This window comes from Frieseomelitta varia, unplaced genomic scaffold (assembly GCF_011392965.1).
Source record: "Frieseomelitta varia isolate USP_RPSP 00005682 unplaced genomic scaffold, Fvar_1.2 scaffold_285, whole genome shotgun sequence".
Taxonomy (NCBI): domain Eukaryota; kingdom Metazoa; phylum Arthropoda; class Insecta; order Hymenoptera; family Apidae; genus Frieseomelitta; species Frieseomelitta varia.
This window is the reverse complement of record NW_025110018.1, coordinates 443,609-470,429: the sequence shown is the minus strand read 5'-3', so window position 1 is coordinate 470,429 and position 26,821 is coordinate 443,609. Positions and strand designations below refer to the sequence as shown.

Below are 26,821 nucleotides of genomic sequence, written 5' to 3'. Positions count from 1 at the left end.
TTGACAAATGACTCGGAAAGAGAATGGAACGTTTAGATCGACGCTGCACCGTTTCTCGCTGTGGTCTGCCCGTTTGTTTGACATTTATTAAAAAACGTTTCATCGAAAATTACCATTTCACTTGGATGGATGAAGCAAGGAGCTACGAGATCCATGAATTTTCAAGGTCAGCTTGCAAGTGCTCCGTCGTCGTCTCGATGATCGACGATTGGATATACTCGGCTATTTATTTTTCCTTCGGCCGAGAGAGCGGTATCGACATTGAGCGAGCTGGACGGATCTGGTATTCCTTATTTGCCGGCACGATGCACGGACACGTACAAATTATTCAACGCCCGGCTCCTTCTGCCTCTTAATTTCTCGCATAAAATCCGGAGACTCTCTCGGTTCGATTGCACAGTCGTTGTGCAACGCGACGCGACGCGACGTCCATTAGAGAATGCGCAATATTTGTTTAAGAACGAGTATGCTAAATACGTACTAAACGTACGAAACGTGAGGACGAAAAATTATACAAACTGGCGGACTCTCTCGTCGAGAGATGGCGAACGATTCGACAAACGTCGAACGAATTTGAAGGTTTCTCGTTAAATGGAAAGACTCGAGACAATTGCAGACGTCGCGAACGAGAGTTTGCAGAATGCAAACGAATGAAAAGTGCGTTCGATCGAATCACCGTTCCGCGCTCAAGCATTCGTCCTTGTGTCTATTAACGAGCTAACGAGCAAGGCGCCAAGAGCTGTGATTTCCGCCTATTATCTTCCGTCAATCAGCGCCGGACGGTGTGTTACAGTGTGTTTCATAAGAACGCCGTTTCTCTGAAAAAAAAAAAAAAAAAAAAAAAAATAAGCGTAAAGTCCGAAACCCGCGAACGTTAAAGCAGCCAAACATCCAAACGCTGCACTTTTATTGGATGTTTGACAGTTCTCTGAACAAATGGATTTTCGTAGAAAGACTAGGCTCGTCTGACAAGATTTGAAAATGTTTGGATCTATCTTCTATGCTGAAAAGTTGCATCGGAGAAATAATCTCTAATGCTGAATACTGGACGCACTTAATGGCATTTTAGGTGCAAAAAAAGGAAAAAATATTTTTTTCCAGAGAAATGGCGTCCACGTTCATATGAAACAAAGTGTATATCGATGGCTGGCCAGTTAAATTGAATTTCAGACTCTGCTACTGGCAGACTCTCAAAGACGATGAGAGTCTTTGACAATGGATTCTGTTTCACGAGCCTTCTTATTTCCTATTTTCTACTCTCTACTTACTACCAAGCTTCCGGTCAGAAGCGTTGCGTCGCGTCGTTCTACGATACTTTTGGACAGAAGCGGTATCTCAAGCTTCTCTTCGTCAGTCGCCCTCAATTTCCGTGGGGGCAGAGCTCGACGGTGCAAGCTCTCGGAAATTGGAAAAAATAAATCGCAATCGACATCGAGAAAAACGCAAAACGCGCGACGCCGATCGTCTATCCCGCTCGCGAACAATTTTCAAATTACTTCAAACTGTTCCGTTCAAACGGAAATGCCATGCTGGAGAAAGCAAAGCCTCTCCTCTCCAAGATGGCGATGCAAAGAGGGAGGAAGCGAAAGGGAAACAAGCAACTGGGAAAAGAAGAAGAAGAAGAAGAAGAAGAAGAAGAAAAATCGAGGCAGAGAATAATTAAGCGATCGCCGTTTATTGGGGAGGACGGGACGGGATTTTTTGTCATAGCGGAGATTTAATTGGCGGAGATGTAGTGAGTAAGATAGGCGGTTGCATTGTCTGTAGGATGTTAAGAGGGTTAGCCGTGGAAGTACAGGGAACAGGGGGAGGAGATGGTCGGTCGGTCGTTCGTTCGTTCGGTGGCGGTGGTGTGCAAGGGTGTGCAAGGGTGCCGGTGTAATGAAGAGCGACAGTGGCGCCCGGAGCCATCGCTAATTTGCCGCTAAGTGGCCGGCTTTGTTTCCGTACGTTGATCCCATCGTTCGCAATATCCTGGATCCGAGGCGAGACGACGCGGACGTTCCACGCCGCTCAAGAGAGACATCCAAATAACCCGCGGCCGTCTCTATTCCGACCAATTCGCCGTTCCACAGGCCAATTTCCACCGTCTCAAAAACTATTGCAGCAATGGGATCCTATCATTGCTCCCACCCTCGCCGTCTTTGTAATATGCCCGTCCGACCGATCTCCGAGCAAAGACGACTACTCGAGCAAAGTGCTCGAAAACGATGCAAATACAGGGGACAGAAATACCCTGGATTTCGAACTTGGCAACTTCGTTTCATACTACGCCAATTTTTACCCATCTCGCGAAATGTTTAAATCTTTAAATAACGCCACATGTGTGAAAATTACACACACGCCGACCGAGTCGAAAAACTTAAGACTAGAGGCTGGAACATTTACAAAACGATCGATTGTATCAAAAACCGTTTTAGACGAAAGTTCGAAAGGGTTTCGTTAATCGATGTAATTGGTACTCTTCAATTGACTGACGTATTGCAGGTATTTGAGATCAAGATCAAGTTTGTTTCGTTCGATTCACCTCGACATTCTCTGTAAAAAAAAAAAAAGCATCGAACGAATGATAATGTCAAACATTCTTCAAGAATTAGATTACAAAAGTGATCGTCACTTTGTGCACTGTCCTGTAGTAGTGGCATGAGCAATTATTTCATTCCAATCGCAGTGAATAATTAATGTAATAAATAAAAATCTCATGCTATTACTAATGGTGCAGATAAATTCGATACTCTATAATCATTACTCTGAATTATTTTAATTAAAATATCTCCTTAATTAATAATTTTCTGATATAAACAAATACAAAAGTTTTTCTAACGTAAAATGTCCTAAAACGTTTTCCTAATCTAAAACCTAAACCTAGATGCTAAAAGCGTCTTCTTTTTTAAAAGCATCAACATTAAAAAATAATTTAATAGTTAATTCTTCTTTTGAAACTATTTGACTTTTATCTAACAATAGGACATTTTTGAATACAATAATTTTATTTTTAATTTATTTTCGAAAATATTTCAGCTGCCAGTCTCAGGTGACTGTATACCCTTGAAACGATACTTACATTAGAATTTGGAATGCTTCGCTTTCTCTTTCATTTCACGTCCCACAGATTACGTAACATTACGGTTAGTTACGTAACGCGAGAATTGGCAAAAATCAAATTCAAAATCGCGACGTGAGATATAATCCCATTTCATTTGAAACGCTAAAGAGATAAACTCTGTTTCGATAAAATACTGAAAAACAGATTTCTACATATACATACATCGCGTCGTATCTAGCGTTTCGGTAGGATTAATAGAATTTGCTTTCGAGCCGATAGAGTAACGTTGTGCAATTACGCGCAACAATTATGTTTCTTCTGGAAACAGGATGAAATTTACGTTGACATCGTATCACGAAATTATGATGTATTTACCAATACATGGAAATATTACATGTCACATGCCTCGGAACAAGACAAGTTGAATGGCACAACAAAGAATTTACTATGTAAATGATAATTATTTGGGACGAATTTGTCGATCGGCTTTGCAAATCTGATAAACTCGAGGCGACGTGTTGACGAAACGAAGAAGATGTTGAATAATTTTTTTTTTTTTGTTCCTCTTCATTAACCACGCTATTTCGTCGATACTTTAAAAATGCATCGCGAAAGAATATTTTGAACGAAAGGAATGAGAAATTCATACGCGTATTCATAGGCATATTATATTGTTCAATGAACGATCGACGATTTGAACTCTCCTCGTCGACAATGACACAGCAAAATATCTAATCTATACAAACACCATCGGTTGCGCAAATTATCGCAAGCGATACAGCCGGATATAAAAGCGTAGCTTGGTATAAATCGGGTGGGAATTGGAGAACATCGAGACGTACCTGCACGTTGGAAAACATAGTTCCCCCAGAACTGTTTTTGTGAGCAGTCAGACTGAACGTCGCCACGTCATCACAGTCGCTCGCCGGTACGCTTCGCGGATACATCACGATGGATTACCTATCGGTCGCTTTATCGCTGGTGGCGGTGTTCGTTGCCCTCTATTACTTCATCGCGAGTAGTCAGAATTTGTTCAAGAAGCATGGAATCGTGCACGTTCCGCCGACGCCGCTGCTTGGAAACATGGGATCGTTCATCAAACGACAGATCACCATGGCGGATTTGATAATCAACGCTTATCAACTGGATCCAAAAGCGAAATACGTCGGTTTCTACGAATTTCTCACGCCGATAATAGTGCTGCGCGATCTCGATCTGATCAAAGTCATTGCCATGAAGCACGTCGAACATTTCCCGGACCATCGTCCGATGGTGAACAGAAAAGTGGATAGCATGCTAGGTGGATCGCTGTTCATAATGAACAGTGACGAGTGGAAGTATCACAGGAACATACTGTCGCCGACGTTTACCTCCAGCAAGATAAAAACCATGTTCAAGCTGATGTCGGAATGCGCGATCAGATTCGCCGAGCATTTGTCGAATCTGCCGGAGGATAAGCGCGAAATGGAGATGAAAGATCTGTTGACGAGATACACGAACGACGTGATCGCCAGCTGCGTCTACAACGCGTCCGTAGACTCTATCAAGGAACCGAACAACATGTTCTACGTGTACGGTAAAATTGGCACGTCGATGGCAACGTTCAAGAAATCCGCGATGGCTCTGGTACACAGGAACGCTTCACGGTTGGCGGAGCTGCTGCAACTCAACATCCTGGACAGCCACGTTGCCAAATTTTTCCACGACCAAGTGGCAGAGCAGGTGGAGACCAGGCAACGGACCGGCGCTCGCAGGCCGGACTTTCTGCAGCTGCTCATAGACAGTAACGAGAAAAAAGAGCCGGGGAAAGAGCTGACCGTGAAACAGATGGCGAATCACGCGTTCAGCTTCTTCTTCGGCGGTTTCGACAGCGTCTCGGCGCAAACCTGCATAGCGGCGCATCTGCTGGCCGAGAATCCGGACGTTCAGGAAAGATTGCAGCGGGAGATCGACGAGACGTTGGAGAGCAACAACGGAGAGCTGACGTACGACGTGTTGCACGAGATGAAGTACCTGGACGCGGTGATCAGCGAAGTCTTACGACTTTTCCCGATCGCCACGTTTACGGACAGGATGTGCGTCAAAGATTTCGAACTGCCGCCGGCGCGACCCGGCGACAAACCGTTCACCGTCAACGCAGGGATGAACGTCTGGATTCCCGTGATTGGGATCCACCGGGACCCCCAGTACTACGAGAACCCCTTGAAATTCGACCCGGACAGATTTTACGAAAACCACAAAACGGTCATCAGTTCGGGCGCGTACATGCCGTTCGGCCTTGGGCCGAGGATGTGCATCGGCAACCGATTCGCTCTGACGGAGATGAAGGTGCTGCTCTGTCACGTTCTCGCCAAGTGCAGCATCAAGATCACGCCGAGAACCATCACCCCGTTTCAGCTCGAGGAAGGCGTGATAAACACCACCGGAAAAAACGGATTCTGGCTGGCCATCGAGCCAAGGAAAAGTCTCTCCGATGTTTCCGCCAGCCCTGTTCCCTGCAATTGAACGTAAAATGAAAGGATTACATGTATTATCTATATGAATGTTGGATGTTTGATCGCATGTACGACTTCAACATGGGCAAATAAAGAATGTTGTTCCTCGCATTGTTAGCTGTAACGCTCTTGATAAAAATGCGTAACTGAAAGGCGCATTTACTGGCGTCGAACAGCTCTCTTCCGTGTCTTGCAATCCACTGAAAATGGGAAAATTGTCGATACGATACGAGCGGATACTTTAATGGAATGACAACAGAACGATCGTTTGAATCGAGCTCGGCTCTATTTGTAAAATTCGGCTCTCGACTTACCGTTAGTACAAAAAAAATAATGAGCAATCGCGTCTGATTTCTATGGGCGATTGTTGCTTTTGTTCCGCGTGCAACACCTCGAATTGCTGCGACATTATGTAGATAAACAATCCGGTATCTCTGAAGGTTAGATATAACGAAAATCTTACAGATCTTTCGCTCACAAACTAAAGTATCTATATACAAACGGAGCGTGTTAATCTACGTGTTGTAACGGTGATAACATTTTTGCTATAGTTTTATCGTAATACATAGCGTGTATCGTGGCCGCTTCGACTAATTTTATTCCGCCGTGTACGATTTAAATTAAAATTCGAAAAGATTTAATTCGATTTAGCACCGTGTATGTATTTTGTCGATACAATTTTGTATCGTTGTTTGCGACGTTAACAAACGAACATTGTTAATCGTAACATTTTCGTGTTTTTTTTTCTTTTTACAAACTGTTTGTTAAATAAACGAAAGATTTAACGGAACTGAGAGAAATATTTTCAGTTTAAACAGAAACATTCTCATTTTCACGTCCGTGCGAATAATCTTACGAAAGGTAACAACGAAAAAAAGACGAATAGCTAGGTAATTTATATATATATATATATATTAATTTCTGTATTAAGATAAAAATATTATGTTAATCACGATCTGTTGTACGTACGTACAACAAAGTATAAAATTTCAAAAATAGTCATTAGGAAAATAATCTCGAGAACAAAATGCTTAAGATATTATTATTTTTTTTTTTTTTTTTTTTTGAGATAATGCCAATTGTCGCGATTATTGACACAAACTTTCTGCGTACTTGTGTCTCGTTTATCTAGAAATTAAGTGTTTACCTAGTAAATTAATTATAATTTATGTAGCACAGCGATAAAGATATTGATACACACATACATGTATAAATAGATAAATAAAACTGTCAATGGTATTTTGCATTTCAACATTTTTATATTTGTTAATCAAAACAATTTGTTTCAATTGCAATTCCTCTGTTGTACAATACAGGATGATTCATAACTGGTGGTACAATCAAGTACAGAGTGATTCTACAATAAGAGAAAAAATAAGTAAAAAGAAAAATTTTTTTTCGTTCGATGCTTCGTTTTTGAAACATCGTTAGATCAGATAAGACATCAACTTTGATGTTTCATCTGGCACTATGTATATTTATTTGACTTGCCAGTCTTATCTCGTATTAAATTAACATTACTGACAATGCTCGTGTTTATAAATATTTCCAATGTTACGGAGATGAGTTAAAATTTGATTACTTTAAAAATATTGTTGGAAATGGTTCCCATAATGTTCACGTATACACAGTCGTGCTCTTTTTATTAAGTTGCTGCGAACACTCTTCTGCTATCTTATCGCATCAAATGCAAAACAATCTTTTCTTTTCTTCATAAATGACGCGACTTAACTTAATAAAAATGCTAGATCGAAAAGTACTAGAATGCTAAGACAAAGCGAAAAAATTTTACTTCTTTTTTAGAATTACCTTACGTCACCAGTTACGAATCGTCCTGGATAACTATTGTTGAAATTGTCGAAATTGAAACACGGTGATATTAAAAATTAGAATGTACATAATTCCATTATTTGTGCGATATTTGCAATACATATGACATTGTTGATCGAAAAAGAGAGAGAGGTGCAGGGCAAAGAAACAGAAAAAGAGCACGAGCGAAATCTCGGAGGAAGAAGAAGAAGCAGAAGGAGAAGAAAAAAGAGGAGAAGGAGGAAGGGAAGTGAGATTCGTTTTTCCTTTTAGCCATCGGTTCGCGCCTTTTTCCACTAACACGACAAGACAATACACTGCTCGAATCCACCCTTACGATCTTCAGTTCATTAATTCTGGCCAAAAGCCAGGCCTTGATGCTGTTGGTTCGATCGCTAACCTCCGCTCTCGAGGCTTCCTCTTCGTTCCTCGTCCCTTCCCCCCCCTTTCCCCGCGCGCTCGCCCCGTGGCTAAAGTGAATTACATTAGAGGGGAGAGGGTAGTTTTATCGAGTCAACCTGCCAGATATTTCCTAAGGCACCGACCATAGGTTGTCGGGGGGGGGCGGAAAAGAGGGGAAAGGGCAGAGGGGAGACGTTTTAACAACGTCCAACGTTCCTTCAAATATGTCGCGCGAACGCGTAATCCGCGCATCGCCGAACAACTACTGAATTGCTTCGCCCCGCTTCGTTCGAAATTTAACTTGTTGATCGTTTACGAAAATATTCGCGTTGCGCGTTGTTAGTTGTTTCCTACTTTGACCAATCTCGCCGCTATTATTAACTATGTAGCTAGTTATTACCGCTAACTTTCAACTCGGCTGTTGTTAATAGCCTGCGAGTAGAATTGATCTCCGGAGGAATTCGCGATACATAGTGAACGCGCGTGGCACGTCTACGCTCTGCGGTCACTTGTAACTTGTATACTATTACACAGACATTTTATTACTCCTGTGGTTGCTACCTATGGTATCGCATCGTCGACACTTGCACGACGTAATTGTAACATGATTGTAGTTGACGATCATTATCCAAAAAAAAATCGTACAAGCTCGTTGTTTCTTGTCAAAGACGAGAGAGGTTTCTCCACGTTTGATTATTTTCGAGGAAAAGAAAAAGGAATCAGTTACGTTTAAACTGCGTATAAATTTACACTTTCTACGAAAGCGATTACAGTAACACAGTAGCTGTTGTATCGTTCTGATAGCGTTCAATTACTTGTATTAACAAAAAAAAAAGAAAAAAAATACAATATACAAGGCATATCGGCTGTCTCTTTCTTCTTTATCGTCATTGATATAACAGTCAATTCACACCACTATCAGTGTTCGTAAATAGAATACGATCGTTTTAAAATGAATTTCAAAACAACGAATCAAAAATTCACAGTCACGTCAAATAGACGTTAACGTACAATTTCAGATTTTTAATCGTTTGGCAACATTACTCACACTCGTGCATATATGTCTCGACTCTAAGGAAACAAAGGAAAACAAATAGCAAATTGCCGATTCCGAAGAAACTAGATGCCAAATGAATGAGCGTATTGTCATGATTTTTCGGACCATGACCAAAGAAGAAGAAAAAGTAGGTCAATTGGGTGACGCGCAACGAGCGAGCAGCTGATGGTGTGGTCGCTTCCAAGTACATACGAATCTGTGTACATAGTACACAGGAACTCGCTCATTAAGGCAACATTCACAAGGTCGTATCATATCTTTGCCACTGGTCGATCACGTAGCAGAATATATTATACGACTGTTATACGTACCACGGGCGCGATGTTACGTGCTGGACATGCAGACGATGCTCATGTATCCAACGCGGATGATAATTGAGATGGACGCGTAACACGCGTCCATTATGCGACCGGAGATATACGCCACGACTTGATGCTTTCTTCTCCAATTTTTCTCCGATTTCTGTTGCTCCGTTGAAGATGAAACGTCAACAGATCGTCGAGATCGAAAGATTATTTTTTTTCTCTTTTTTCTTCATTCGTTCATTGACTCGATGATTTTTTTAGTATTAATACTATAAAGAAGTTTCTCGTCACGTGTGTCGAGCCTAGCTTTCGAAATGATTCACTAAACACTGCCGTTACCAGCGTTATCCATTTATGACATGTATACGTTGCTACCAACGCACGATTATACACAAAATTCACTATAGTGGCGCCAACAGAATTTTTTTTACGAATTTTTCGAAAACTAACATAAGAAAAGGTTGTGCGGACAAATTTCAAAATTTTTAATTTTCAGAGAGAATGCAAGATATTGTTACTTTTATCGTCTGGGAATGATAACGATTAGATACGATGATTAAATGGAAATAATGATCATATGATTATTTTTCTAATTTAGCTCAAAGTCAGTATATTTATCTCGAATAGTCATTTTATTTAATAGCACAACAAATCTACATCTAACGAATAACGCATATTTCTCGCAACAAAGAATATATTAAATCTTCATAAAAACATATTAAAAAAAGAAATTTACAGAAGATTATTATCTTATTTTAATCTAAAAAATTTTTCCTATCGACCAGAAAATTCACGGCTATTTCCCATACATTCCGTGAGACTAGATGGTAGGAATCGACAGAAAATTCTTTGATAATATCGTCGACGTTCTGAAAATTAACAATTTTCCTGGCGAAACAAAAAAATCAATGAAAAAAAAAGAAAGAAACAAGATAAATCCTACCTTATGCTCGAAAACACAAATGGGCGTATAATCGTTCGTAACTTGTGCATTTTGACTAAATAGAAGAAACTGAATAAACATGTTTCCAACATGTTTGCAGCAGGAGACACCATCTTTGTACATACACGTAAATCGTACATTTTACGAGCTAAAACGAGAGTCTCGCTTCCGATTTATTTTCTTCTACACACAAAATCTACACTACAAAATCCCTATATTACAACTAATACATTGCAACTACATTACATTTTACATATATCACATTCCATTACAGCATATTACGCCTAATAGGAAAAAGATTTGAAACAAACTTAGATCGTAAACTCGCTTTCGAAGATCCAGGCTAAGAAGAAACGTATCCCTAGGCAGACGAAGAAGTTGCAACAACGGATATTGCAAGCGTCGTGTATGGTGCAACGTAACTTAATTGTCGGGATATCTGTCGGGAACCTTCTCGATGAGCATGGTCGTCCCTGGGATGGCAATCTTCTCGGGCTCCGCTCTCTTTGCATTTCTCGGCTGGATTTTCAGCCAAAACCCGTTCTCCGACGTCATAGAGAATCCATTCCTGTCCAGTTTCAACGGTATGGAAGATTTGGCGCACGGCGCGAGATCGCACTTGGCGAAAATGTAGAAAAGCAACACTTTCGTCTCTAATAGAGCGAACCTGTTGCCGATACACATCCTGGGACCCAACCCAAACGAGAGGAACGAGAGAGAGTTGGACATCTGTTTCGGATCGTCGTAGAATCTATCGGGATCGAATTTCTTGGGCTCTGAATAGTACTGTGAATCGTGTTGAATGCCATAAATCGGTATGGATATGCTGTCGTTTTGTTGCACGACGTACGGCTTCGCTCCCGGCACGTGTGGCGGCAATTCGAACGGTTTCACGCAGACTCTGTCGGTAGCGACCGCCGACGGGTACATCCGAAGACTCTCGAGAATGACAGCATCCAGATACTTCATGCCGTTGATGGCCTCGTACGTAACCTGGCCGTTGCAATCCTCCAAAACCTGATCGATCTCATCTTGCAATCTTTTCTGTACCTGGTCGTTGATACCGATCTCGTAAGCGGCGAAGCACATGAGAGTTGAGGTGCTCTCGAATCCACCGAAGAAAAAGATGAACGCCTGAGCAGTCATGTCGTCGATGGTCAACTCTTTGCCTGGCCCCAATTTCCCTCTAGTCTCCATCATCAACTGAATCATGTCCGGACGAACGATACCGTTTTCGTCTCGGAATTTTATCGTGCTGGCTACCAAGTCCGTGAAGAAGTCGACGATCTTCTGCTTGAATACCTTGATACCGAGCAGTCGGCATAACCACGGAAAATGTCTCGCTGCGAAAAACCTGAGAGACTGCGCTCTTCCAAAGCTGGTTGACTCTCTGCCATACACGTAAAACTTGTTTTCCGGATCCTTCATCGAATTGACGTTAATGCCAAACGAGCAAGTGCCAATCACGTCGTTGGTGTACTTGGTGAACGCGTCTTTCAACTCCAAAGTCGGCTGGTCGGCGGGCAAGGATGCGAAATAATCGCCGTACTCTTTGGCACAGTCGCGCATCAACACGAACATGGACTTCATCTTACTGGACGTGAAGGCCGGTGTCAACAGGTTCCGTATTTCCCTCCATCTTTCGTCGCACAGAGAAAATATGTTCTTGGAGAAGAGGGGCTCCAGGTCCGCTTCAAAAGCCATTCTGTGATTTGGGAAGTGATCGAAATTCTTCACGGTGATGGACTTGATCAGGTCGAGATCTCGAATCATGAGCAGTGGCGAATCGAACTCGAAGAAACCGACATACTTTGACTCGGGATTCGAATTGTAAATCTTTTCTATGATCTCGGCGAACGACAGTCGTTGAAAGAATGCCTCCCACATGTTTCCTAAAAACGGCATCGGTTTTTCGTACGGAATCGCACGTTTCTTGAAGAAGTCATAGTTACGAGTGGCTCGGTAGTAGACTACTGCTAATACGGCCAACACGGCCGCGATTATCGGCCACCAATCCATTTCCAGATGCGCTGTTCTTCGGATGTTCACTATCTATCAGCAACGATCCCGCTCACTGTCCAGAAAGGATCATCGAGAGACTGGATAATTGTAGAGGGTAGGATCACCGACCACGTTCGATCCGTTGATAGAGAGAACGTTTAGCAACGGCAGCGCATACTCTCGCGTCAGTGTACTCGCGATGACTGAAGACGCAGTTCGATGACGGTTGTATTAATCTGCCGCGTCGCGTTCGTGCTGCTACCAATGTACGTACGATAAAATAGTAGAACTGTTGGCGCGGTGATCGTGCAGCGGTATTTTTGCGCGAGAAAACGAGTTATAGATAATGGTACATTACCACTTTGACAACCGTCCAATTATGTTCACTTTCGCTATTTCTTGCCATTTTATCTTATCATTTAATAAATGGATACGCTGTCACTGAACGTGTGTACATACATACATTTTCGCGTACATACTTGGGAAATGTTGTCTGATTGCAGACATACGAGAATGTTATAACTGAAACGGTCACGGTAAAAAAAATTATTCTCGCATAATGTTTGATTTTTCCTGCGCTTTATTTCAAACTTACCTGGCTTCCCTCTTCCAATGAACTATCATATAACATGGTACATGTGAAATCTTACAGAGGCTTTCTGAATACGAAATAACGTGATTGGCGCGAAAATTCACCGAGAAATAATTAAACGACGGACGTTTTCGCGAAAGTTTCTTTTTTTTTTTTGCAGCGATTCCTTTTAATTTAAAAATTTACAACTTTGAATTCGATACGTCTATTTGCGTACGTTTGCGTATGTTTGACGTGAACGAATCACAGCTCAAGTAACGACACGCAACCAGAATCTTTTTGTGGTGAGAAATGTTTCCCTGATCTTCAGTTCCATAGCCACGGTCGTCTTGGAACAAACTTGGATTCGAAAGTGAACAACACGCGCGACTTTAGTCCTGAATTTTTTGCCGATACAATAGCAAACGGGAGATACGCGTCGCTATTGATCAGAATACACTTTTTGTCCAAAAATCGAATCGGCTCGAAGCAGTCGGGTTTCTCGAAATACTTTGGGTTGCGTTGGATCGTGTAAATCGTAAACCCACTGATGAGAGCCTTGCTCCATTACGTACGACTTGGTTACTGCCGGTAACTCGAACGGTATCGAGCACTCTCGATCGGTAAATGGTACGACTGGATACATTCGCAGAATCTCGTTGATCACGGCGTCGCGATACTCGAGGCTGTCCAATCTTTCCAAGGTGATGTCGCCGTGTTGGCAATCGGCCAGAGCGGCGTCGATCTCCGCGGCCACCTTGTGGACTGGACGTGGTCTCGAAGCCGAAAAAGAAGGAAAACGCCTGAGCGGTGATGTCATCGACGCTCATATCTCTGCTCTTCTTGCTCTCCGTCATCAGTTGAATAAACTCGGCCGGACGATGCCTTTCTCCTCTCTCGTTCGAATATTCTCGGACACCAGGTTCTTGAATAAGCCCATCGTCTTGTCGCTGAACAAAGTTGCGCCGAATTTGTTGGCCAACCTTGGAAACAATCTTGGCAAAACGAACTTGAGAATCTCTACGCTGTGAATGTCCAGAACTTCTCTGCCTAACTCGTAAAATCGATTGTTTCGATCAGCCAGCGAGTCGATCGCTGATATCTTAACGTTTAAAGGCGGATGTTATCGTTGTTTGTTTCAAAACACTTGAAATTCAGAAAAAATACAAGACATTGATATCTTTATCTGGGAACGATTAAACACGAGAATTAAACAGGAATTATGATCGTATGATTATTTTTCTAACTTAGTGCAAAGTCAGTACACTTATTTCGAATAATCATTTTATTTAATTCCAACAAACCTACGAATATATATATTTCTCGTAAAAATATATTAAATCCCTGTAAAAACGTGTAAAAAAAAAAGAAATCTATGAAAGATTATTATCTCATTTTAATACGAAAATATTTTTCAAATCGGCCACAAAATTCTCGGTTATTTTCCACAGACTCTGCGAGATCGTAGGAATCGGCAGAAAATTCTTTGACAATATCGTTTGAAGTCGTGAAAATTAACAATTTTTCTGGCGGAACAAACTAGAGGTCAGTAAAAAAAAAAAAAAAGAAAACAGATAAATCCCATCTTGGTGTTGAAAATATGAATGCGTAAATAATGGTTCATAACTAGTGCATTTGGAATGAATTATATTGCAACTGAATTGCATTTTGCATATGCCACCCAATTATACTATATTACAATCAAATATAAAAAGATTTAAAACAAATCGGTCATAGATTCGCTACCGACGTTACTGCTAAGATGAAATATAGTCCTAGACAGAGGAAACTAAGAAATTGCAGCAACCAATATTGCAATCATCGTGCGCACTGCGTACGTAACTTAATTGTCGGGATATCTGTCGGGAACCTTCTCGATGAACATGGTCGTCTCTGGAATGGCAATCTTCTCGGGTTACACTCTCTTTGCATTTCTCGGCTGGGTTTTCAGCCAAAACCCATTCTCCAACGTCAGAGAGAATCCACTCCTGCTCAGTTTCAACGGTATGGAAGATTTGGCGCACGGTGCGAGATCGCACTTGGCGAAAATGTAGAAAAGCAACAATTTCGTCTCTAACAGAGCGAACCTGTTGCCCATGCACATTCTGGGACCCAGCCCAAACGAGAGAAACGAGAGAGAGTTGGACATCTGTTTCGGATCGTCGTAGAATCTATCGGGATTGAATTTCTTCGGCTCCGGATAGTACTGTGAATCGTGTTGAATGCCATAAATCGGTATGGATATGCCGTCGTTTTGTTGCACGACGTACGGCTTCGCTCCCGGCACGAGTGGCGGCAATTCGAAAGGTTTCACGCAGACTCTGTCGGTAGCGATCGCCGACGGGTACATGCGAAGACTCTCGAGAATGACAGCCTCCAGGTACTTCATGCCATTGATGGCCTCGTATGTAACCTGGCCGTTGCAGTCCTCCAAAACCTGATCGATCTCATCTTGCAATCTTTTCTGTACCTGATCGTTGATGCCGATCTCGTAAACGGCGAAGCACATGAGAGTTGAGGTGCTCTCGAATCCACCGAAGAAGAAGGCGAACACCTGAGCAGTCATGTCTTCGATGGTCAACTCTTTGCCTCGCCCCGATTTCCCTCTAGTCTCCATCATCAACTGAATCATGTCCGGACGAAAGATACTGTTTTCGTCTCGGAATTTTATCGTACTGGCTACCATGTTCTGGAACAAGTCGACGACCTTCTGCCTGAATACCTTGATACCGAGCAATCGGCATAACCACGGAAAATTTCTCGCTGCGAAAAACCTGAGGGACTGTTCTCTTCCAAAGCCGGTTGCCTTTCTGCCGTACACGTAAAACTTGTTTTTCGGATTCTTGATCGAGTTGACGTTAATGCCGAACGCGCAAGTGGCGATCACGTCGTTGCTGTACTTGGTGAACGCGTCTTTCAACTCCAAGGTCGACTGGTCGGCGGGTAAGGAAGCGAAATGATCGCCGTACTCTTTGGCACAGTCGCGCATCAACAGGAACATGGATTTCATCTTGCTGGACGTGAAGGCCGGTGACAATAGGTTCCGTATTTCCTTCCATTTTTCGTCGCACAGGGAAAATATGTTCTTCGAGAAGAAAGGCTGCAGGTCCGGATCAAATCTGTGGTTTGGAAAGTGATCGAAATTCTTCACGGTGATGGACTTGATCAGGTCGAGATCTCGAATCATGAGCAGTGGCGAATCGAACTCGAAGAAACCGACGTATTTCGACTCGGGATTCAAATTGTAAGTCTTTTCTACGATCTCGGCGAACGACAATCGTTGAAAGAATGTCTCCCACATGTTTCCTAAAAATGGCATCGGTTTGACGTACGGAATTCCATGTTTCCCGAAAAAGTTGCAGTTACGAATGAATCGGTAGTACACAACTGCTAATACGGCCAACACGATTATCGGCCACCAGTCCATTTCCAGATTGTTATTTCAGTTTTCTAACAAGTATTGATCATCTATCGACAACTGGATCAGCGTTAGCCTCTTTCTTTCCTTCTTTCGAACGATCGCGCTCACTTTCCAGAATGGATTATCCACTAGTTTTGAAAGGTCGCAGGAAACAATCAGCAACTACGTTCGATACGTTGATGAAGAGAATGTTTAGCAGACGCTCTCGCGACAATGTGTTTGCGATGACTGAGAACGCGGTTCGATGGCAATCGTATTAATAAGCGACGCTACGTTCGTGCTGTCGATGAACGTAAGACGAATCAGTCTATTAATCAGGATATTAGCGCAATTATCGTGCCATCGGCATTTTTTGCTCTAAGAAACGAATCTCATCTAGTTATAGATAAAAATTGAGCAACTTTCGTTATCCGTTCGCTGTTTTATCAGCGAATTAATAGATGGATAAATGTACTGTCGCAGTTGAATATATACGCACGCACGTAGGTACATACGCATGCACGTAGGTACATACGCACGCACATAGGTACGCACGCACGTACTAGTTGCACTAGTTGTACCGTGCTCGAGAAATATTCTGTGGTTGCAGGCACGCGAGGATATTATAATCGAAACGGTTGTGGCCAAAGATTGCTTATTATTCTCGACTATATTTTGATTTGTCTTTCGCTTTATTTCAAACTTTTCTGGGTTTCCTCTTCCAGAGAACTATCATATAACGTGATGCATGCATTCTTCAGAAGTCACCAAAATCTGGGCCCTCCTACAGATTCGTTGGAGGGACGCATGCGGACAAATTAGTGCCCCAATAACACAATAAATCAGAAAAATTACTAGAAAAGATTAAAAAGTATATTACGGATAAAAAGCCGATCATGGGAAGAGTCTTTTTGTCGTTAATTTTCAGGAAAAACAATCGTCATACGTACTCTCAATATATATACATATTTCTTTTCTGTATCAGCAAAGATATCTCAATGTTAAAAAGCAGTAGACGAATATTATTGTTGTTTGTTTTAAAATTATCAAATTTCAGGAAGAATATAAAATCTTTTTCTGAGAGCGACAACGACTAGATACGATGATTAAATGGAGATAATGTGATCGTATGATTATTTTCCTAATTTAGCCAAGGGTCAATAAATTTATTTCGAATAGACGTTTTATTTAATTATAATAACATTTAACGAATATTTCTCGTAACAAAGAATATATCAAATCTTCGTGAAAACGTAGAAAAAGAAGAAATCTATGGAACATTATTATCTCATTTTAATACAAATATATTTTTCCTGTCGGCCACAAAATTCTCGGCTATTTTCCACAGATTCTGCAAGATCGTAGGAATCGACTGAAAATTCTTTGATACTGTCGTTTGAAGTCGTGAGATTTAACAATTTTCTTGGCGGAACAAACACAGGTCAGTAAAAAAAGAAGAAAGAAAACAAATCCCACCTTGTTGTTGAAAACGTGCATGCGCGAATAATCGTTCGTAACTTGTGCATATTTTAAATAAATTATATCGCAACTGCATTGCATTTTGCGTATGCCACCCCAACTTATATTATGACGAATTATAAACAGATTTACAAATCGATCATAGATTCGCTTTCGAAGTTCCTGCTACGAAGAAACGTATCCCTAGGCAGACGAAGAAGTTGCAGCAACGGATATTGCAAGCGTCGTGTACGGTGTAACGTAACTTAATTGTCGGAATGTCTGTCGAGAACCTTCTCGATGAGCATGGTCGACCCTGCGATCGCAATCTTCTCCGGCTGCGCTCTCTTTGCATTTCTCGGCTGGATTTTCAGCCAGAACCCGTTCTCCGGCACCACGGCGAATCCGGTCGAGACCAGTTTTAATGATTTTGAGGACTTGGCGCATGGTGCGAGGTCGCAGTTGGCGAAAATGTAGAAGAGCAAAACTTTCGCTTCCAATAGAGCAAATCTGTTGCCGATGCACATCCTGGGACCAAGCCCAAACGAGAGGAACGAGAGAGAGTTGGACAGTTTCGAATCATCGTAAAATCTGTCAGGATTGAATTTCTTTGGCTCCGGGTAGTACTGTGGATCGTGTTGAATGCAAGAGATCGGTATCCACACGGTATCGCCTGGCTGCACTACGTAAAGCTCCGCTCCCGGCACGCGTGGCGGCAATTCGAACGGTTTCGTGCAGACTCTGTCGCTACCGACAACCGACGGGTACATCCGAAGACTCTCGAGGATGACAGCATCCAGGTACTTCATACCGTTGATGGCCTCGTACGTGACTTCGCCGTTGCAATCCTCCAAAACCTGGTCGATCTCATCTTGCAATCTTTTCTGTACATGGTCGTTGATGCCAACTTCGTAAGCGGCGAAGCACATGAGTGTTGAGGTGCTCTCGAATCCACCAATGAAGAAGACGAACGCCTGAGCAGTCATGTCGTCGATGGTCAACTCTTTGCCTGGCCCCAATTTCCCTCTCGTCTCCATCATCAGATGAATCATGTCCGGTCGAACGATACCATTCTCATCGCGAGTCTTTATAGTGTTGGCTACCAATTCCTCGAAGAAATCGATAATCTTGTGCTTGAACGCCTTGATACCGAGCAATCGGCATAACCACGGAAAATTTTTCACCGCGAGAAATCTGAGGATCTGCGCCGCTCCAAAGTTGGTTGCCTCTCTGCCGTACAGGTAGAACGTGTTTCTCGGATTCTTCATCGAGTTGACGTCAACGCCGAACGCGCAAGTGGCGATCACGTCGTTGGTGTACTTGGCGAACGCGTCTTTCAACTCGAACTCTTTCGACTGATCGGCAGGCAAAGAAGCGAAGTAATCGCCGTAGTCTTTGGCACAGTCGCGCATCAACACGAACATGGACTTCATCTTGCTGGACGTGAAGGCCGGAGTCAAAATGTTTCGTACTTCCTTCCACCTTTCGTCGCGTAGAGAAAAGAGGTTCTTCGAGAAGAGAGGGTCCAGGTCCGGGTCGAAAGCCAATCTATGATTTGGAAAGTGGTCGAAATTCTTCACGGTGATGGACTTGATGAGATCGAGGTCTCGAATCACGAGCAGAGGTGTATCGAACTCGAAGAAACCGACGTACTTTGACTCGGGATTCGAATTGTAAATCTTTCCTATGACCTCGGGGAACGAGTGTCGTCGAATGATAACTTCCCACATGTTTCCGAAGAACGGCATCGGTTTGACGTACGGAATCTCACGTTTCTCGAAAAAGTCGAAGTTACGAGTGACTCGGTAGTAAAGAACCGCTAGCACAGCCAACACGGCCGCGATTATCGGCCACCAGTCCATTTCTAGATGCGTTGTTATTTCGCTCTTCTAACATGTACCCATCGTCTATCGGCAACTAGATCAGCATCAGCCTCTTTCTTTCCTTCAAACGATCGCGCTCACTTTCCACAAAGCATCATCTACTAGTTCGAGAGATTGCACGAAACGATCAGCGACTACGTTCGATCCGTTGATAAAGAGAACGTTTCGCAGCTGCGGACGCTCTCGCGCCAATGTGTTTGCGATGACTGAGAACGCGGTTCGGTGGCGATCGTTTTAATATGCGGCGCCACGTTCGTGCTGCTGATGAACGTACGACGAAACAGTCGGAATACTCGCGCGATGATCGTGCCATCGGCATTCTTTGCCCTAAGAAACGAATCTCATCTAGTTATAGATAAGAGATGAGTAACTTTTGTTATTCGTTCGCTATTTTATCTGCCAATTAATAGATGGATAAATGTACTGTCATTGAATATGTACGCACGCTTGCAGACACGCGAGGTTTATTATAATCGAAACGGTTGCGACTATTGTTTGATTTGTCTTTCGCTTTTGTGAACTGATCATATAACGTGATGCATGCATTCTTCAGAAATCATCAAAATCTGGGCCCTCCTATAGATTTGTATTTATTTGGTGAAAGGACGCATGCGGAATTATTGCCCAAATAACACAATAAAACAAAAAAATTACCAGAAAAGATTTAAAAATATATTACGGCTAAAAAGCCGATCATGAAAAGAGTCTTTTTGTCGTTAATTTTCGGGAAAAACAATCGTCATACGTACTCTCAACATATACATATTTCTTTTCTGTATGAGCAAAGATATCTCAACGTTAAAAAGCAAGCATATATTATTGTTGTTTGTTTTAAAATTATCAAATTTCAGGAAGAATATAAAATCTTTTTCTGAGAGCGATAACGACTAGATACGATGATTAAATGGAGATAATGATCGTATGATTATTTTGCTAATTTAGCCCAAGTTTAATATATTTATTTCGAATAGACGTTTTATTTAACTATAATAACTCTACATTTAGCGAATATACATATTTCTTGCAACAAAGAATATATTAAATCTTCGTAAAAATCTTTGTAAAAAGAAGAAATCTATGATTGTTGTCTTATTTTAATACAAAACAAAATTTGTCTTTTTGATCACAATTCATGTATGGCTATTTCATATACATTCGTAGGAATCGGCAGAAAATTCTTTGATAATATCTTTTAAAGTAAATTAACAATTTTCCCGGCGGAACAAACAAAGGTCAATAAAAAGAAAAAAAAATCCTATCTTGTTCTCGAAAACGTGAATGCGCGTAACTTGTACATTTAGAAATTGAAAATGTTTCCAGCTGGAGACCATCTTTTCACATACGCGTAATTCATAGATTTTACGAGCTAGTACAAAAACATTCTCGTTCCCTGTATATTCTTTTTTATAAAATCCCTTATTTTATTACATTACAACTAATATATATTTCAACGTCACATTTTACTTATATCACATTCCATTATAGCACATTACGCCTAATAGTAAAAAGATTTAAAACAAATCGGTCATAGACTCGCTTTCGAAGTTCCTGCTACGAAGAAACGTATCACTAGACAGACGAGAAAGTTGCAGCAATGGATATTGCATGCGTCGTGTATGGTGCAACGTAACTTAATTGTCGCGATGTCTGTCGGGAACCTTCTCGATGAGCATGGTCGACCCTGCGATCGCAGTCTTCTCCAGCTACGCTCTCTTTGCATTTCTCGGCTGGATTTTCAGCCAGAACCCGTCCTCCGACGTCATAGAGAATACTTTCCTGTCCAGTTTCAACGGTATGGAAGATTTGGCGCACGGTGCGAGATCGCACTTGGCGAAAATGTAGAAAAGCAACACTTTCGTTTCTAATAGGGCGAACCTGTTGCCGATGCACATCCTGGGACCCTGCCCAAACGAGAGGAACATGAGAGAGTTGGACATCTGTTTCGGATCGTCGTAGAATCTATCGGGATTGAATTTCTTCGGCTCCGGGTAGTACTGTGGATCGTGATGAATGCCATAAATCGGTATGGATATGTTGTCGTTTTGTTGCACGACGTACGGCTTCGCTCCCGGCACGCGTGGCGGCAATTCGAACGGTTTCACGCAGACTCTGTCGGTAGCGACCGCCGACGGGTACTTCCGAAGACTCTCGAGAATGACAGCATCCAGATACTTCATGCCGTTGATGGCCTCGTACGTAACCTGGCCGTTGCAGTCCTCCAAAACCTGATCGATCTCATCTTGCAATCTTTTCTGTATCTGGTCGTTGATGCCGACCTCGTAAGCGGCGAAGCACATGAGAGTTGAGGTGCTCTCGAATCCAGCGAAGAAGAAGATGAACGCCTGAGCAGTCATGCCGTCGATGGTCAACTCTTTGCCTGGCCCCAATTTCCCTCTAGTCTCCATCATCAACTGAATCATGTCCGGACGAACGATACCGTTTTCGTCTCGGACTTTTATCGCATTGGCTACCAAGTCCTTGAAGAATTCGACGATCTTTTTCTTGAATATCTTGATCTGGAGCAATCGGCATAACCACGGAAAATTTCTCGCTGCGAAAAACCTGAGCATCTGCGCTGCTCCAAAGTTGGTTGCCTCTCTGCCGTACACGTAGAACATGTTTTTCGGATCTTTCATCGAGTTGACGTTAATGCCGAACGCGCAAGTGGCGATCACGTCGTTGGTGTACTTGGCGAACGCGTCTTTCAACTCCAAGTTCGACTGGTCGGCGGCCAAGGAAGCGAAATAATCGCCGTACTCTTTGGCACAGTCGCGCATCAACAGGAACATGGACTTCATCTTGCTGGACGTGAAGGCCGGTGTCAATATGTTTCGTACTTCCTTCCACCTTTCGTCGCGCAGGAAAAAGAGGTTCTTGGAAAAGAGAAGGTCCAGGTCTGGGTCAAAAGCCATTCTGTGGTTTGGAAAGTGGTCGAAATTCTTCACGGTGATGGACTTGATCAGGTCGAGATCTCGAATCATAATCTGAGGCAAATCGAACTCGAAGAAACCGACGTACTTTGACTCGGGATTCGAATTGTAAATCTTTTCTACGATCTCGGCGAACGACAATTGCTGAAAGAATGCCTCCCACATGTTTCCTAAAAACGGCATCGGTTTTTCGTACGGAATTCCACGTTTCTTGAAGAAGTCATAGTTACGAGTGGCTCGGTAGCAGAGCACCGCTAGCACGGCCAACAAGGCCGCGATTGTCGGCCACCAATCCATTTCCAGATACATTGTTATTTCGCGCTTTTGGCAGGTATTCACATATCGGCAATTCACAGATCAGCGTTAGCCTCTGTCCTTCCTTCGAACGATCTCGCTCATTTTCCAGAAGCGATCATCCACTAGTTTCGAGATGATCGATAATTGCGGGAAACGATGACCGATTGCGTTCGATCCGTTGGCAAAGAAAAACAACACAGTGAACGCAGAAAGTTCAACAGCAACTGTGAACGCTCGTAGGCAAATATAGTCGCGATGAAGACGCGGTTCGATGACGGTTGTGTTAATGCGGCTCGTTCGTGCTGCTGATAATGAAAGGCTGTCGAACTGTTGGCATCATGATTGTGGCAGCAGTTATATATACTCTTTAGAACGAATCTTATCTAGCTATAGATAACAAAAAAGTGACTTGTCACTCTAACAGTTGCATTATTACGTTACTTTCGCTGTGTGTTGCTATTTTATTTGCCAGTTAATAGATGGATAAATGTAATGTCATACATACGCACGCATACATGTACGTACAGACGTACGTTTGCACGTATTGGGGAAATGTTCTGTGGTTGTAGACACGCGAGAATATTATAATTGAAACAGTCACGGCAAAAAAATTGCATATTATTCTCGGCTAATGTTTGATTTTTCGTGCGCTTTATTTCCAACTTTCCTGGTTTTCCTCTTCCAATGAACTATCATATAACGTGATACATATGAAATCGTATAGATTTCGTGAATACGAAATAACGTGATTAACGGGAAAATTCCCCGAGAAATAATTAAACGACGGACGTTTCGGCGAAAGTCCCTCATTTTAACGGCGGTTCTTTTTAATTCAAAAATTCACAACGTCGAGCTCGAATTCTACTTTGAAACGTCTGTTCGCTCACGGTTGCGTACAGACCTGGCTGGATGAATCACGCAGCTCTAGGATCGACACGCAACCAGAATCCATTTTTCGCGGTGAGAAACACTCCTCTGGTCTTTAGTTCCATAGGCACGGTCGTCTTGGAACAAACTTGGAGCCGGCAGCGAGCGAGAATGTGAAACAAGGCGACTTTGGCCTCGATCAGCGTGAACCTTTTACCGATACAGTTCCTCGGTCCGATGCCAAATGGCAGATACGCCCCGTTATTGGCCAGATTACTTCCTTTGTCCAAAAATCGATCCGGCTCGAAGCAGTCGGGTTTCTCGAAATACCTCGGGTCGCGTTGGATCGCGTAGATTGGGAACCACAGGTGAGAGCCACGCTCCATCACGTACGGTTCGGCGCCTGGCAGAGTTGCCGGCAACTCGAACGGTATCGAGCATTCTCGGTCGGTAAATGGTATGACTGGATACATTCGCAGAGTCTCGTTGATCACGGCGTCGAGATACTCGAGGCTGTCCAATCTTTCCAAGGTGATCTCGTCGTGTTGACAATCGGCCAGAGCGGCGTCGATCTCCGCGTGGAGCCTCCGTTGAATCTCCTGGTTCGCGGCCACCTCGTGGACGGCGAAGCACAAAAGACCGGACGTGGTCTCGAAGCCCCCGAAAAAGAAGGAAAACGCCTGAGCGGTGATGTCATCGACGCTCATGTCTCTGCTCTTCTTGCTCTCCGTCATCAGTTGAATAAAGTCCGGCCGGACGATGCCTTTCTCCTCTCTCGTTCGAATATTCTCGGACACCAGGTTCTTGAAGAAACCCGTCGTCTTGTCGCTCAACAGAGTTATGCCGAATTTTTTGGCCAACCCTGGCAACAACCATAGCACGGCGAGCTTGAGAATCCCTACGCTGTGAATGTCGAGGACTTCTCTGCCTAACTTGTAGAACCGATTGTTTCGATCAGCCAGCGAATCGATCGCGATCCCAAAGGCGCACGTCGCGAACACGTCGTTGGCGTATCTCGTGAAGATGTCCTTCATCTCCACCACGTTCTCGTTTGCCGGCAAAGTTGACAAGTATCTCGCCACGTTCACGGCGGTCTCGGACATGAGACGAAACATGGACCTCATCTTGCTGGAGCTGAAGACCGGAGTGAACGACGACCTGACTTCCTTCCAGCGGTTGTCGCGCAGCGCCAGCAGATTACTGCCGAAGATGGGGTCTACTTGTTGATCGCCAAAGTTTCGATGATTTCGAAAGTGGTCGAAATTCGTGATGGCGATCGACTTGATCAACCGTTGATCTCGGATCATCAAGACGGGCGTCATTCTGTTGTACAGTCCAACGTATTTCGCGTCCGGTGCCATATTGTAGATCTCTTGGACCACTGTCGCCAAACATTTTCGACCCAGTATCCATTCCCACGTGCTACCCAGCAGAGGGACCGAGCTTTTGTACGGTAGGCCATGCGCCTCGAAAGGGTTCCGCGTTGCTTTGAAAAGACGGTACACTGCCAGAAGCACGAGCAGAATCGACAATGTCACGAGCAACTGATCCATTGCCGATCGTACGAATCTCAATCGTTGGATGAATGAGATTGTCTTTTACACAGAAGAAACCTGCAAGTTCGAAAGCGTTTGTTCGCTCGAGATGAAACGATCAAACTATTGTAATGGACAATGTACGTGTATATTAATAAATAACGTTTAGAAATGAAACTTGATAGAGATGGAAGAAAAAGAAGAAAGAAAAAAAAGAAAATTGTTAAAGTCGTTGGTAAATGATTCGTGGTTAGTTTTAAAAACACTTATTTACATACGCAAACAGAGCGCTCAATTGCTGTAAAGTTGACTCGGCCGCGTACCATTTCTGAATGTCTGTCGATACTTGCGGCACGACGCAATTGCATAACCATCCGATCAAAGTCCATTGTGACGTGCATGCTACACATATATGCTACATTAATCAAAACGCCACTGATAACGTTCGTTTAAACTTTAATTACGAAAGCGTAAAATCTCGTTTCAGTGAGAATCGTTCAAAGGCCAAAAATACTCGCGATTGTTTGATCGTTTCATCTGGACAAAAATTCGAAACTACCTCGATGACAATCTCGTTATTTCCGTCGAAACTGCTTCTAAAATCTCTTACGTTCGTATAACTACTACACCTATTATCTACCTACGTACGATACATGTGTCTGCGCATGCATGTACGTATGTATGTACGTTGTTACTCGTACGCGTGTCGACCATCACACGAAGAAACAGATAATGCAAATGAAACAATAATTATCGTTTACGTAATCGCGCAATGACTTGATATTTCTACTACGTAGATAATTCATTTTACTCTTCGTAATACGCTTCGTAATATAGTATTGTAATATAGAATAGTATTCGTTTGCTCGAGTGCGATAAACGCCAAGAAAAATATTTCCGTTGATACGCGATTGTTTACGCAAAAGTGTCGAGCAACGTGTCAGAATGTAAATGGATTTTTATTATGTGTTATTCGCCGTTAGACGCACGTTCGTTGCGCTCTTTCGATCATCTTACGAATCCTTTGGTCCATCCAAATTACAGATTCTTTTATACCCGACAAAGTTTACCAAGCACGCTCGAGCAATGGACGATTTTTCGCGATTCCCGGGGTAAAAGTTCTTTTCACGTGCCGACGATAACCACTCGCCACTCGTCTACGCGTCGCAATTCCCTGCAAATAATTCAATTAGACGTGCCATGTTCCCATCCAGCCTGCTTCTGTTCGTTTTAAACGAATGCCCGCGGCAATCGAAATCTTCGCATGTCAGCTTCCCATGGAAATTAATGTAAATTCAATTATACGCGAAATAAGGTGGAAGCCGCATCCGTGCTTCAACCTTTCTCTCTCTCTCTCTCTCTCTCTCTCTCTTTCTCTCTCTCTGTCTATCTTTTCCCCTCTCGCGCGCATTTCGTCATCGTTTGAAAAATACGAATTGCTTTCCGTGCTAGATTTAGACGATACGACATCGCGCGCTTCGTTACCGATATTTCGGAATTCTCTCGAAGAGGGACCGATCGAAATTTATAAACGATATGCATAAGCTACAGTGTGCTATAATTTCTACAAACAAGCATCATTTACCGGGGGAAAAAAAAAAAAAGGAATTTCAATTTAAAGTTTGAAACGTAAAGCTTGAAATTCAAAATTTGATGTTTGAGATATATAAAGTTTGAAATATAAAATTTGAAATTTTCGAGTGACGGAGGTAAATAATGTCGGGACGGGCGCGATTAATTTAATAGCTGCCGTTCCGCCGTGACACTAAGGTGTGTCCCTCGGTGTTCGGATGGAGCGGGGAAAGTTCCGCGCGTTGCCGCA

The 26,821-nt window shown here is 42.8% G+C and overlaps 4 protein-coding genes across 6 annotated transcripts; 1 reads left to right on the top strand and 3 right to left on the bottom strand.

The window, feature by feature from the left end:
- The first annotated feature begins 3,871 nt into the window (after nt 1-3,871).
- Nucleotides 3,872-6,331, top strand: LOC122529406 (cytochrome P450 9e2-like). 2 transcript variants are annotated; one of them, XM_043655517.1, is made up of 2 exons: nt 3,872-5,106; nt 5,299-6,331. In XM_043655517.1, exons 1-2 carry the CDS (start codon nt 3,998-4,000, stop codon nt 5,549-5,551), a joined length of 1,362 nt encoding a protein of 453 aa, XP_043511452.1. In that variant the 5' UTR covers nt 3,872-3,997; the 3' UTR covers nt 5,552-6,331. The 2 variants fall into 2 exon arrangements, with proteins under 2 accessions (XP_043511452.1, XP_043511451.1); XM_043655516.1 differs by having other exon boundaries at nt 3,878-6,331.
- Nucleotides 6,332-9,713: 3,382 nt separating this feature from the next.
- LOC122529404 (cytochrome P450 9e2-like) lies at nt 9,714-12,354 on the bottom strand. Its single transcript, XM_043655513.1, has 2 exons — nt 12,188-12,354; nt 9,714-12,083 (listed from the first exon to the last, which is right to left on the bottom strand). The coding sequence occupies exon 2, from the start codon at nt 12,074-12,076 to the stop codon at nt 10,481-10,483; it is 1,596 nt and encodes a 531-aa protein (XP_043511448.1). The 5' UTR covers nt 12,077-12,083; nt 12,188-12,354; the 3' UTR covers nt 9,714-10,480.
- A 1,722-nt stretch (nt 12,355-14,076) lies between these two features.
- LOC122529405 (cytochrome P450 9e2-like) lies at nt 14,077-19,804 on the bottom strand. Of its 2 annotated transcripts, XM_043655515.1 has the most exons (2): nt 18,497-19,795; nt 14,077-15,218 (listed from the first exon to the last, which is right to left on the bottom strand). In XM_043655515.1, exons 1-2 carry the CDS (start codon nt 19,347-19,349, stop codon nt 14,545-14,547), a joined length of 1,527 nt encoding a protein of 508 aa, XP_043511450.1. In that variant the 5' UTR covers nt 19,350-19,795; the 3' UTR covers nt 14,077-14,544. The 2 variants fall into 2 exon arrangements, with proteins under 2 accessions (XP_043511450.1, XP_043511449.1); XM_043655514.1 differs by lacking the exon at nt 14,077-15,218 and having other exon boundaries at nt 17,348-19,804.
- Nucleotides 19,805-20,811: 1,007 nt separating this feature from the next.
- On the bottom strand, nt 20,812-25,383 carry LOC122529321. Its single transcript, XM_043655325.1, has 3 exons — nt 25,278-25,383; nt 23,515-25,077; nt 20,812-22,657 (listed from the first exon to the last, which is right to left on the bottom strand). Exons 2-3 carry the CDS (start codon nt 25,015-25,017, stop codon nt 21,074-21,076), a joined length of 3,087 nt encoding a protein of 1,028 aa, XP_043511260.1. The 5' UTR covers nt 25,018-25,077; nt 25,278-25,383; the 3' UTR covers nt 20,812-21,073.
- Between the last annotated feature and the right edge of the window lie 1,438 nt (nt 25,384-26,821).